The 13,028-nt window shown below is 38.6% G+C and overlaps 2 protein-coding genes across 3 annotated transcripts in view; one reads left to right on the plus strand and one right to left on the minus strand.

The window, feature by feature from the left end:
• Positions 1-13,028, plus strand: part of LOC105388118 (synaptotagmin-15) — a 115,835-nt gene that overhangs the window by 53,898 nt on the left and 48,909 nt on the right. The window lies entirely within an intron of this gene.
• LOC105388178 (uncharacterized protein K02A2.6-like) lies at positions 1,358-5,069 on the minus strand. Its single transcript, XM_048624705.1, has 2 exons — positions 1,856-5,069; positions 1,358-1,497 (listed from the first exon to the last, which is right to left on the minus strand). Exons 1-2 carry the CDS (start codon positions 4,890-4,892, stop codon positions 1,451-1,453), a joined length of 3,084 nt encoding a protein of 1,027 aa, XP_048480662.1. The 5' UTR covers positions 4,893-5,069; the 3' UTR covers positions 1,358-1,450.

The raw sequence follows: 13,028 nt of genomic DNA on the forward strand, positions 1-13,028 counted from the left end.
GCACCTATATTGTTAGTTTTTTGCAAATATTAGCTTTAAAGTGCGTTATTGGTGTTAAAATAGTGTGACAACATGGATTTACCTATTATTACGCCGCGGGCGGATAGTTTCAAAGAAAAAAAGTGGCGAAACTGGATAATTATGAACAACAATATGAAGGTACGTTTATTGTTATTGTTTAGTTAATTTGTGAGATATGAGCTTTGTAACATAGTCTTTTTGTTGACTCTTGTCTGGTGATGTTCACCCTAACCAAACATTACAAAGTTGCTATACTATATCCCATTCAACGACCTCGCTGAATGACGTTCAGTCAAGACGTCGAACGTTACAATCAACGACTTGACGAGTTGTCCTTTAGTCATACAACTGAACAGCGCCATCCAATGAACGGGCTAGTGGTTCAATCAAACAGGAGATTAAACCAGTTGCCTGCGACACATACATAGGTTGCTATACATAACACTGCTCCCTCTTAAAATAAGTAAATTCAAAAGTCTAAGTGAGTAATTACATACAATAAACATAGTGTAGGTAGGTATAGACATATTAATCAAATTATTTTCTCACTTTTCCATCTTATCTTTGAGCTATCTAAGTTATAATATTATAGGTAAGTAATAAACTAGGATACTAACTACTTATTTTTATAGCTTACTACTACTAGGTACATTCATATAATTCATAAGCTTAATTACAAAGATGTAAGTACACTTACTAACATACTAACTATTATGATCGTTTTAAAAGGTAGGTAACTTTCAATTTATTTATTTACATAAGTACATTAAAATCATTAAATACCTTACTGAGCAGGTAAGTAATTTAAAGATTTTAAAAGAAAGATTTTAAACATTACTACTTTTTGCATGTGATCTTAAAATCATACGATGTGGAGGATGATTAGGTTTTATGTTTTTAGAATCATGGTGTGAGTTTTCACGAGGCGAGCTCACTGTTCTAACTTCATTGTTACAAACCTCCTGTGCGGCGGCGGCGGCGGCGGCCGGTGACAATGACCTTGAACTCGACGTCGGCTCAGCTGACGATGACTCATCACTTTGCCTCGACATCGGGTTGCGTTCATACTTTGGAGAGTCAATGAGCGTTGTTGTCGGCGCCTCTTCTCTTATTCTGTCAGTACCATCATCAAAACGCGATAAGGAGTGGCGACCTTTCTTTGTGGTTATGACTTGGTCTATATGACGCCTGCAGAGTTGATCGTCTTTAGTCTTGACAACATAAGACAGACGCCCCGTTCTCTTAAGTACCGTACCCTCCTTCCATTTATAGTCATTCTTACCGTAGTCTCTGACGTACACGTGGTCTCCCTCCTGGGCCTCGCGCAGGTCCCCGCCGCGGCGCTGGTGCTGCCGCTGCTGGCTGTCCTGCACCAGCTCCGCCGTGTCCGCGCGCAGCAGGTCCAGGCGGCCCCGCAGTCTCCTGCCCATTAGTGCGACTGCTGGCTCCTTCTTTGTCGTGCAGTGTTCAGTGTTCCTATACGTGAATAAAAATTTACTCAAAGCTATATCTAAATTCTCATTTTCTAAGACTGCTTTTTTGAGTACATTTTTCACTGAACGTACCGCATTTTCTGCTGCGCCATTGCTGGACGGATGGTACGGCGCCACTAAGATTCGCTTGATACCATTTGTTTCTAAATACTTACCGTATTCAGCAGAGGAAAACGGTGGACCGTTGTCACTGACACATCTTTTTGGCAGGCCAAAACGGGCGAATATTTTTCTGAGACAGGTTATTATCACTGACGCGCATGTACTACTTACCTGTTCGACCTCTAGCCACTTGGAATGTGCGTCTACTAAAACTAAATAATGTTTATTTCTAAACGGACCCAAGAAGTCAATGTTGATCCGGGCCCAGGGCTCCGCAGGCCACGCCCAGCTGTGCAGCGGCGCGGGCGCGGGCCGGTCCGCCAGCGCGCGGCACGCGGCGCACGCGCGCGCCGTCCTCTCGATGTCCTCGTCTAGTCGCTCCCACCAAAAGTAATTGCGAGCTATTTGCTTCATTTTGACTATGCCGCAGTGACCTTCGTGAAGCTCGTCTAACACTGAACTGCGAAGTTTAGACGGTATAACTACTCGGTATCCCCAAACTAAACAGTCTTGCACCAGATGTAAGCATTCTTTTCGAACAAAGAAGGCTCTTTCATTTGGTGTGTCTACTTTCGGTGGCCAACCAAACTTCACATAATTCATAACTTTTGATAACAACGGATCTTTAATAGTTTCAGATTTAACTTCCTGAAAAGTAACAGGAAAATTATCTTCGACATAGTTTAGATAACTGAAATCATAAGAGGGTAACTCTGACGCGTCCCTGTTATCTTCGTTCTTTAGTGGCAATCTCGATAAAGCGTCAGCCTGATAATTTTTTGCTGAACTTATAAATTCAATATCAAAGTTGTATGCCGCTAATAACACAGCGTATCTTTGAATTCTGCTGGCTGCCGTTTGAGGAATACCTTTATTTTTCCCAAAAATAAAACTCAATGCACGATGGTCACTTCGTAAAGTAAAATGCCTACCGTATAAATACTGATGGTGTTTCATTACACCAAAAACAATCGCCAGCGCCTCCTTGTCGAACTGCGAGTAGTTGAGTTCGTGTTCGTTGAGCGTGCGCGACGCGCAGCTGACCGGCCGCTCCACGCCGTCTGCGCCGCGCTGCGCCAGCACGCAGCCCAGTCCGTACGCGCTGCTGTCTACTGAAAGGATAAGAGGCAAGCTCGCGTCGTAGTGCGCCAACACCGGTTTACTACCCAGTAATTCTTTAGCTTTGTCAAATGCTACTTTGCAACTTTCACTCCACACCCACTTTACATTGCTTTTAAGTAAGTTATACAGTGGTTTTAAAATGCTACTGAGGTTTGAAAAGAATTTAGAGTAGAAATTCACAAGCCCTAAGAATCCTTTAAGTTGTGTAACATTCTCAGGAGTCGGTGCGGCAACTATTGCCTTAATTTTCCTTTCATCGGTATGCAAACCGTCTTTATCAATGCGATAACCTAAATAAGTCACCGATTGTTTGAAAAATTCACATTTAGACCAATTTATTCTTAAGCCGGCGTCTTTCAATCTATTGAGAACTTGTCTAAGATTATGCAAATGAGTTTCCTTATCACGCCCAGTGATGCAGATGTCGTCTTGGAACACAACCGTTGACGGTACACCTGATAGTGTTTCTTCCATCAATTTTTGGAAATTTTCGGGCACGCAATTAATACCGAAGGGTACCCGCTTGTACACAAACGTACCAATGTGCGTTGTGATGGCCGTCATCGGCTGTGACTCCTCCGACAAAAGTACTTGCTGGTACGCATGGGACAAGTCCAGTTTGGTGTACTGCTCGCCACCGCCGAGAGCTGTAAATATCTCATCGATGCGCGGCAGCGGATAATGAAACTCTTTGAGAAGTTTATTTATTGTAATTTTGTAGTCTCCGCATACTCTGATATCTCCATTAGATTTAACAACGGGCACTATAGGAGTGCCGTAGTCAGACCTTTCGACTTTATAAATGACTCCCTCGCGCTGCAACCGCTCCAGCTCCTGCTCCACGCGCGGGCGCAGAGCCAGCGGCAGCGGCCGCGCCTTCACGAACACCGGCGTCTCGTCCGCCAGGTGGAACCGCATGCGGGACCGGTACGTGCCCAGCCCACCAGCAAATACCGTCAGAAACTCATCACGCAACTGTTGTAGGAGAGGGTCATCCTCTGATAACGAGTGACAAGGTATTGAGGTGACATTCAGCTCACGTATCCAACTGCGTCCCATCAGTGGAGGGCCCCCATTTTCGATTACATACAAATCCAATTTAGCGGAATGACGTTCAAAAGTAACATGCACCGTAATATATCCTAATGGTTCTATTATATCGCCTGTGTATGATCTTAACCTCAATTGTTTGTTTACAATTTTTTTGTTTGGAAAATATTTGTTGTAAATATTCTTAGATATGGCTGAAATTTTACTTCCAGTATCCACTTCAAAGTTAAATAATTTGTTTTCCACTTGTAATTTAAGATAGTATGGCTTATCGTTACCTTCAGAAACCAAGTTATAGAAGTTACAGTCCTCAACATCTGATTCTTCTAGGAAATATTGACCTCTTGACGGTCTTGCACTGTCACTTTTTTTATGACAAACCACTTTTAAATGCCCTTTTTCACCACACTGATCACAAGAATAATGCTTGTAGCGGCACCTGCCCGCCACATGGCCAGGCTTCCCGCAGCGGGAGCACTGGCGGCGCGGCGGCGGCTGCTCGCTGCTGCCCCGGGCCGGCGCCGCCGCCACGCGGTGCAGCCCGTCGTCCCGCGCGCTGCTGCCGGCCGCCGCTGCCCCGCCGGCCGCGCCCGCGCACGCCGCATGCCGCTCCGCCGCCTCCAGCGCCAGCGCCAGCTCCACAGCTCGCTTGTAGTCGATGTTCTTTTCGGCAAACAGCCTGGATCTCATCTCCTCATTGTGGAGACCAGACACGAATTGATCACGTAGGTTAATCTCCAACTGATTGGCAAAATTGCAACTTTTGGCCAAATGTTTCAAATTTTGAAGGTAGTCGCTGATAGTTTCGCCATGTAACTGCTTCCTTTGCCGAAAAACATGCCGTTCTGCAATTTCCGACCTTTGCGGTTCCAAATGTACTTTCACAATCTGAACGAGTTCATCGAATGTTTTGTCTTCAGGTAGGTCCGGTGCACACAAGTCGCACATCAGCTCGTAGCACACCTCGCCCACAACGGTGACGAGCGTGGCCACGTGCAACTTCGTATCTATCTCATTAAGCGCGATAAATTGTTTCAATCTGCGCACGTAAGCATCCCAGTCTTGAGAATTCACGTCGAAAACTTCAATTTTTCCGAGCACCATTGTTATTGTTCACGAAATTGAATAGATATAACGAAATGAATGCACCACGAATAAAAAATACGACTGCGCCAATGTAATGTACGGTACAAGTGAAACGCAAGACGGCCAATTAGGAACTGGTTTATTGGGCAGTATCAATGTGTACTTATAACTATGCATACATAGGTTGCTATACATAACAAATCCGAAATGCAATTAAAACATCTTTCCGAGGCCAGAAAAAACAGGAAATCAAAGCTTCTTGAACCTTTATTACCCTTTACTCTATGACCTTGGCTCAGTTTGTGTTAAAATATTTTGTTTGAACAAAGGCGGAAATATACATACATAATTAATGTAATTTTTGGTAAGGAAAATTTCGGCCTCATAAAATATGCATGCATGACTCGGAAAACCAAGATTGATTTGATTCATTTTAGGTACCTATATTATACAGGGTGTCCCAAAAGTCAACGTCATCCCTTAAAGGGCTGATAGGTCAGCTCATGAGAGGCCAGAATATCAGAATATGACCTTAGTAAAAACTCGATAATTTTCGAGATATTGACACTTTTATAAATTTGCTGAAAATCGACACCTTGGATCACTTATTTGCGTGCCGCCGGTACAAAAATCCATATTGTTAGAATTTGTTTGGTGTTGCATCACCCTGTATAGCCCTGCTATTGATCGCAGTCAAAAAAAGTATCGAGTAATGCTGTATGTTTAAAAAAAACACGGTTTTCAAAGTCATAAAAGGTAATCGTATTTTTTTATAAACAACTTTGACTCTACATACTGTAAAAAAAATATACCACGCAAACCTGGCACCTTATTTGAAAAGATTGCTCATTTAATGCAGTTTCCAAAATGGTATGAAACGTTGCTATTGTTTCAATTAACAAAAAAGTTATTGCTATTTTAGTACAAAATGACCTCGATGTAAAATTGTTTGAAGGAAATTTATCTGACTGAATTTATTAAGGGTAAGTCTTGTTGGAATGAGTAAAAGTAAAATAGGTGGTGTGGCCGGGAGTGGGGAAAGAGACAACGTTGTCACAGAATAAAAAAAACGCATTTTGTGTATCTTTCTCGAAAAAAGTGGACTATAGCAACTCCACATTCCCCATAAATGTAGCGCATGGTAACGTACATTCCTGAGTAGTGCTATAATGTGTGATATTGTACAAGAAAAACGCTTACACATGTACATTGTACACCCACAGTATCCAAAAAAGGGACAGATCAGTTTGTCATTAACATTACCTCTAATTACTTGTTATTTATTTTAAAGTTATTGTTAAACAAAACCAAACTCTCAAAATTATGATTATGACCATTAATGAGTATTATTTTTTGCTGATTATGTACTAAATATAATAATGTGGTGTTATAATTTTGAGAAATAAAAATATTAGTCAATAAATGTTTGTTTTTTTTAAAAAAGGTGTAAAAAACGCAAAATATGTTTTATAAGAGTTTGGTAAGATTTTTCTTCGCTATTTTTGCGTCATCTATGTTGCCACGGCTGACCCCACCACCTATTTTACTTTTACTCATTCCAACATGACTTACCCTTAATAAATTCAGTCAGATAAATTTCCTTCAAACAATTTTACATCGAGGTCGTTTTGTACTAAAATAGCAATAACTTTTTTGTTAATTGAAACAATAGCAACGTTTTATACCATTTTGGAAACTGCATTAAATGAGCAATCTTTTCAAATAAGGTGCTAGGTTTGCGTGGTATATTTTTTTTACAGTATGTAGAGTCAAAGTTGTTTATAAAAAAATACGATTACCTTTTATGACTTTGAAAACCGTGTTTTTTTTAAACATACAGCATTAATCGATATTTTTTTTGACTGCGATCAATAGCAAGGCTATACAGGGTGATGCAACACCAAACAAATTCTAACAATATGGATTTTTGTACCGGCGGCACGCAAATAAGTGATCCAAGGTGTCGATTTTCAGCAAATTTATAAAAGTGTCAATATCTCGAAAATTATCGAGTTTTTACTAAGGTCATATTGTGATTTTCTGGCCTCTCATGAGCTGACCTATCAGCCTTTTAAGGGATGACGTTGACTTTTGGGACACCCTGTATAGGGTGTCTGAGAAAATATGGATGAAACAAAAGGGGTGACTCCGGGGCTCTTTCTAAACAAATTTGGTAGAGCAAGCTTAAAAAAATCCTCAAAAAAATACTTTTTATGAAAGTACCTACTTCTTTGCATACTAAAAAGTTACATGAATTTTTTATACATAAAAAAATGTAGTTGAGTGAGGTTCGCCCATTTTTGTTTAATACTCATCATACACAATTACACACCCTGTATATACACAGAAATAAAATGTAGTATTACGTCGTACCTACAATATTTCCGGTTCGGAACAATTTACCTGTATGTGGAACGAAGCGTAATATTTTTTTATCGGTTATGGTTTTTATGTATTTTACTAACATAGGTAGGTACATTAAATACGTACAAATTGTTATTTGTGTAAATTGTTTTTTAAGTCAATAAAGTAGTATTCTATTCTATTCTATTCTAAAGGTATTTACTTAAATTTGCACAGTTAGATTACGGTTTTTGTAGAGATGGTAACGGTAGTACACTAACGAGCACTGTTTTTTTTTCGTTATCGATATTCTGAAGCACTGTTAAATGTACTTCAATATTGGTACTTTATCATTTCTTGTGACTCTCGTGAGTGTATAATGTTTAGAAAGTATATTTAGAAACCATGTCGTCATAATAATGAGTAATATCAACAATTCAACACACATCATTTTAATTATCCAAACATTTACAAAGAGACGACTCAACAGTCAACACTCCACCACATTTATTTAACGATTTAAGTAAAATGGAATACCTACGTTAATTTAATTCATTTATGAACTTACATAAATAACATATTTTATCTACAGAAAGTAATGACTAAATCCACAGTTATTATTGTATCTTCAAGCGCTAACTGTAGCGTTATCTATTGAAAATCAGGACTTCTGTTTAATAGCGTATTCCAAAAAGTGCCAGGGGCACTATTGCGAAGTCAGAACGAAAGTAACATGTAAGAACTATTTTGTGTAAAATTAAATACATTTTGAATCCGAAAATCGTCAAAACGTGTTCGCGATAGGGAGCCGGACAATGCGTCATGCTAATTTCAATAAGTAAGTACCTACACAAGTACACAAACTACAAATAATGAACGTATTGCACAAACCACGGCATTACAATCGTATGTACGACAATACAAAACGTAGGCGTATCATGAAAATCCAGACATGTATGTACCTGGCATGCCACCTACTACCTACTATGAGGTGTAATTTGTATGACGTGACGTAGCCCCAACGCAACGCCATAGCCACGCCTCGGCACTCCCACATATTGTAATTTAAACATACCTGGAGTAACAGTTCATGACCTTTGCGTAGTATAGTAATCCTAACGTGAAATTTTGTTAGTATATTACAGATGGGAGGATGTTCGTTACTTTTTTAATGAAAAGCCGCTGGAATAATTTTTGGAGGAAGTTGAAACAACCTCCCATGTCTTGGTAAAATGTAAAGACGTGGAGACACTACGAGTGAAAATTTGGATTCCCGGGGTCTGTCCAGAAAGTCTTAAGTAACCTTCTGTGTCAGACCTTCTGGGTCTAGTACGGGGCGCATTTAAGACGTGACAAAAGTTTTGCATCGCTGTCACTCACATCGCGCAGTCTCAAGAGTGAGCGCGACGGATAACTTTTGTCACGTCTTATTAGCGACCTGTGCTACAGGTCCAGGTCATCTACTGGCTTTTTAGTGTGAGCTTGGGTGGCTAAACCACAGGTATTAGCCCTAACCCACCTTAGAGGCAAAATGCAGAAAATAAGTTCATCACATCATCATCATCATCATCACGACCCATTACGTCCCCACTGCTGGGGCACGGGTCTCCTTCCAATGAAGGAAGGGTTTAGGCCTAGTCCACCACGCTGGCCAAGTGCGGGTTGGTGGACCCCAACACAAGCAAGCTTGTGCTAAGAGAGTTGTCGGGTAAGTGGGCAACCCGACTGTCAGATGTTTTCAAAAATAAGTTCGCCACGTTATATGTAGCAAGCTGATACTCTGAATAACATTATTCTACTTTTTATGCCATAATTACCTTTAATATAATAAGTGGGGCATCTCACACACGATACCAAACTAGGCAGAGCCTTGTAATATGGGTATCGGACAGCTGATATATCTACACAAATACATACATAGATACCCGTATACCCGAGTACAAGAACCCGGGATCTTCATTATAGCAGTCAGAGTCACTAACCTCTACACCATTCGGTCGTCCTACACAATGACGGAGGTAGGGTGACGCAAATATGGGGTTTCCTGCTTCAAAGACAGTTCAAATGTTTGCATTTGCGGTTGAGTTAAATTGGAATACACTTCAGCTAAATTGCTACCGTGTATTGAACTTGGAGTGTTGTTTCTAATTTATTTATTTAGAACCTCAAGTTGGAAAAGAGGGGTGTTATTAGTTTTAGTAGGCCAGGCCAATTTTACTCCAAATACTTACTTACAGTTTGTTGGATAAATTTGTCGATGAGCAAGTTGTTTTTATGAGAAATTTTGAGAAAAGTAATTGCTAATGTTTTTTTGCTTATTGCAACAAGTTAGCACAATAACCACAAACTTCATTATATAAAAAAGGTATACTAAGCTGAAAGAGGGTGACACAGGGGGTCATTCTGAACAATTTTAGTGCTACGACTTTTGAAAATTTCAAGAAAAAAACACTGTTCATAGAAACTTTCGGTTTAGTATACCCTTTTTGCAACATCCTGAATATTATAATACTCTTTAACTACATAAAACTTGGGCTGGTTAAGTTCCGCTGTGGTCTATCACTAGCCAGTTATTTCATCTGATATCACACATGAGGTATCACACAACCTTAACCTTATTCTTCAGTTGGTCAACATATTTTTTTCATGAGCTTCCTCTTTTTTTATATTTTCTTCCATGATGCATGGCGTGAAAAAAGGTCAAGTCGTAACGTAATAAATGTGCCTATCATGTCCCTTCTTCTCTGTGTTTTCTATTGTGTTTATAACAAGTAGGTACTTACTACAATGAATAAAAATTTATTCACTGTTTTAAGTTAGTTCATAACCTTTTATTTTTTTCTGTCCAATATTTTTTCTACTATATTAATATCTATGTTAAACCCAAAATGAATGGCGTGACAAGTTGGTATGATGAACCTTTACATAACAGGTCTTCAGCCATTTTTGGGAATCTTTGAATTTGTTTTGTGGATCTTAACAGTTTTTAACCGGCTTCGAAAAGGAGGAGGTTATCTATTGGCCAATATGTATTTTCACTGTAATACTATTATTTTCACTAGTAACCGTTATTTCTAGAACTAATCCACAGCTTCACAGCTTCATTTAGATTCGAAGCTATATGAAATATTGATTGCAAATGGTTTTAGAAATGTATGCTTCTGTTGTGTTCTCATTGTTTCACATTTCCTGGTAATTTCATCGGCGTTTAGGTTTATGATTTATGTCAAAGGATCATGCATATTCAGATAAAACCAGTTCATAAAATTTCTGACTCACCCCTGTATTTTTTTATGGTTTGGGAGTCATACTAGGAAATTAGCGATATAGAAGCTTCATATAGATTATAAAAACTTTACTGATTATATTATTATCGCAAAAGCTTTAGCAGAAATATCAATTAGCAGGAGTTTGAGAAGTTAGGTTGTCATTCTAATAACGCTTACTTTGTTACTTTCTTGTTACCCGACTACGACGAAGCAAAAAGGAGGGTTATGATTTTGACCGGTATGTATGTATTTTGTATATTATGTAGATTCGTATAAATAGAAAATAATATTTATCAAATAAGCCACAAATGTTCGTTAGAAAACATAATATACAGGGTGTTGCAAAAAGGGTATACTAAGCCGAAACCTACATGTGCAGCATGGTATATCTAAGCCTGAAACTGAAATCAGAATTTGAAAATACACGAAAAAAAAAATTCATTTTCCATAGAAACTTTGTTGGTCACGTGACTTTTTACTATGGAAACTAAATATTTTTTTTTGCGAATTTCCAAATTCTGATTTCAGTTTCGGGCTTAGATATACCATGCTGCACATGTAGGTTTCGGCTTAGTATACCAATTTTGCAACAACCTGTATAATACTCGTAACTATATACGTACGTCGTACGTACGAGTAGCCGTGAATTTTCAAACATTCAGTCAACGACCACCGACCACGTATTTAATTATTTCTCTAGAGGATAAACAGCGGCTGTGCTATGTTTACAAACCTGCTTATACAGGGTGTTGCAAAAGTAGTATAGGCCGGAAGAGGGTCTCTCATACGGTAAAAAATTTGATCTACGAATTTTAGAAATTCGTAAAAAAAATTCTTCCCTTAGAAGGTTGCCACCCCGTTGCGGTTTACTATACCTACCCTATTTGCAACACCGTGTATACTTTCATAGGAAAAATATATATTATACTAGGTGTTACCGCGCGCTTCGCTTCGCCTTAAAACGTTTTCCCGTGGGAATTCCGGGATAAAAAGTAGCCTATGTTCTTTCCCAAGGTCTAGACCGTATGTATACCAAATTTCATTCAAATCTGTTCAGTAGTTTTGGCGTGAAAGAGTAACAGACAGACAGAGAGACAGACAGACACAGTTACTTTCGCATTTATAATATTAGTTAGGATTAGGATAGTTAGGATACGTATGATATTCGATAGATAACATATCTCATTTCTATTTAACGTTCCAGGAGGATTTATGGCAGTGCGCGTCAAATTAGATTTACATCTCCCTAGACATGCCTACGAGCTAGAATTACGGTGAAATGGTAATACAAGCTAGATGTCAATAAAATTGTTTAAGCAAAATATCCAGATATTTTATACCAAATTTCTGTCGGCTGGTTTTGTTAAAATCCAAGGAATTCAAAGGAAATCAATAATTGAAGAACTGAATTTATATGCTTAATATGAACCGTAAAACTAAACACAAAAACCTTTATAGACATTTTTTATGAAACTTGACTGAAAAATATCTAATAGAAACCCTTCATCTAATTCGTATTCACGTACCCAAAAATACCGGGACACCAAATTCAATCTTATTTATAACATCCTCTTTTTCGATTGGGAGTTCACAGTAGCGTCGCGATGCTACCGAAATTAATTAGCGCGAAGCGACATGATACCTCATACGAGCTTTGGGAATTGATACCCTTGGCAAGGTATTCTAGTATACAGGGTGTTGAAATAAGGGTATAAAGGCGATAAAAAATAATTCATTCTACATAGTACAAAGTCACGTGACCAACAAAGTTTCTATGTATAGAAAATGTTTTTTTCCGCGAATTTTGACATTCTGATTTCATTTTTGGGCTTAGATATAACATGCTGCACACGCAGTAGGTTTACCTGTATAGCAAGCATGTAGGTACTAATTTCAGACCCTATATCTTATTGCCATTCTATATCTTCAACTTTTTTTTTCCTTTGTCCCGATCGATGTCTATTTGATAAAGTGATATTCGGCGCGTTATTTACACAATCCCTCTTAACTCTATAGAAATAAGGGTCTGTATCTTTCGTTATTTACCGACAGTAGGCTACAGGTCAAACAAAACCTTTTCCGAGTGTAAATAGACTCCAACCAAAATAACTATTCGAAAAGTGTCTGGACCACTGGGAACTCAGTTCATCTCTGTCATGTAATACGAAAGCCATGTTATGTTGGACTAAAAGGATACTTTGTGGTAGGGGTGAGAAATTACTTTATAGAATTAAATATATGCGTAGCTGCTATTTATTCTTACGGAGTAGTGTATTTCCCACGTATAATGTAACATAGATATTTAATATTACCTAGGTTAAGGTTTATAGATATATAGATAGATAATTCTTTATTGCACACAAACACAGAAATTACAATAGAATATTCACAACATAGACGGTACAATTGGTGGCCTTATTACTATGAGTAATTTATTTATTTGTTTATTTTAAATCCATACCAAACCATCTAGAAATTCTAGAACATGTAAAAATGTTGTGAAATCCATGTAATACCAAGTTCTTTAAACCATATTTAATTA

The sequence above is a fragment of the Plutella xylostella genome, chromosome 3 (genome assembly GCF_932276165.1).
Source record: "Plutella xylostella chromosome 3, ilPluXylo3.1, whole genome shotgun sequence".
NCBI classification, from domain to species: Eukaryota; Metazoa; Arthropoda; class Insecta; order Lepidoptera; family Plutellidae; genus Plutella; species Plutella xylostella.

Bases quoted from the DNA above. Each gene is read 5' to 3' on its own strand.
- LOC105388178 (XM_048624705.1), bottom strand. From the start codon at position 4,892: ATGGTGCTCGGAAAAATTGAAGTTTTCGACGTGAATTCTCAAGACTGG. The intron at 1,498-1,855 runs GTCCGTTTAGAA...ATTCACGTATAG, and splicing joins GATCAACATTGACTTCTTGG to GAACACTGAACACTGCACGA.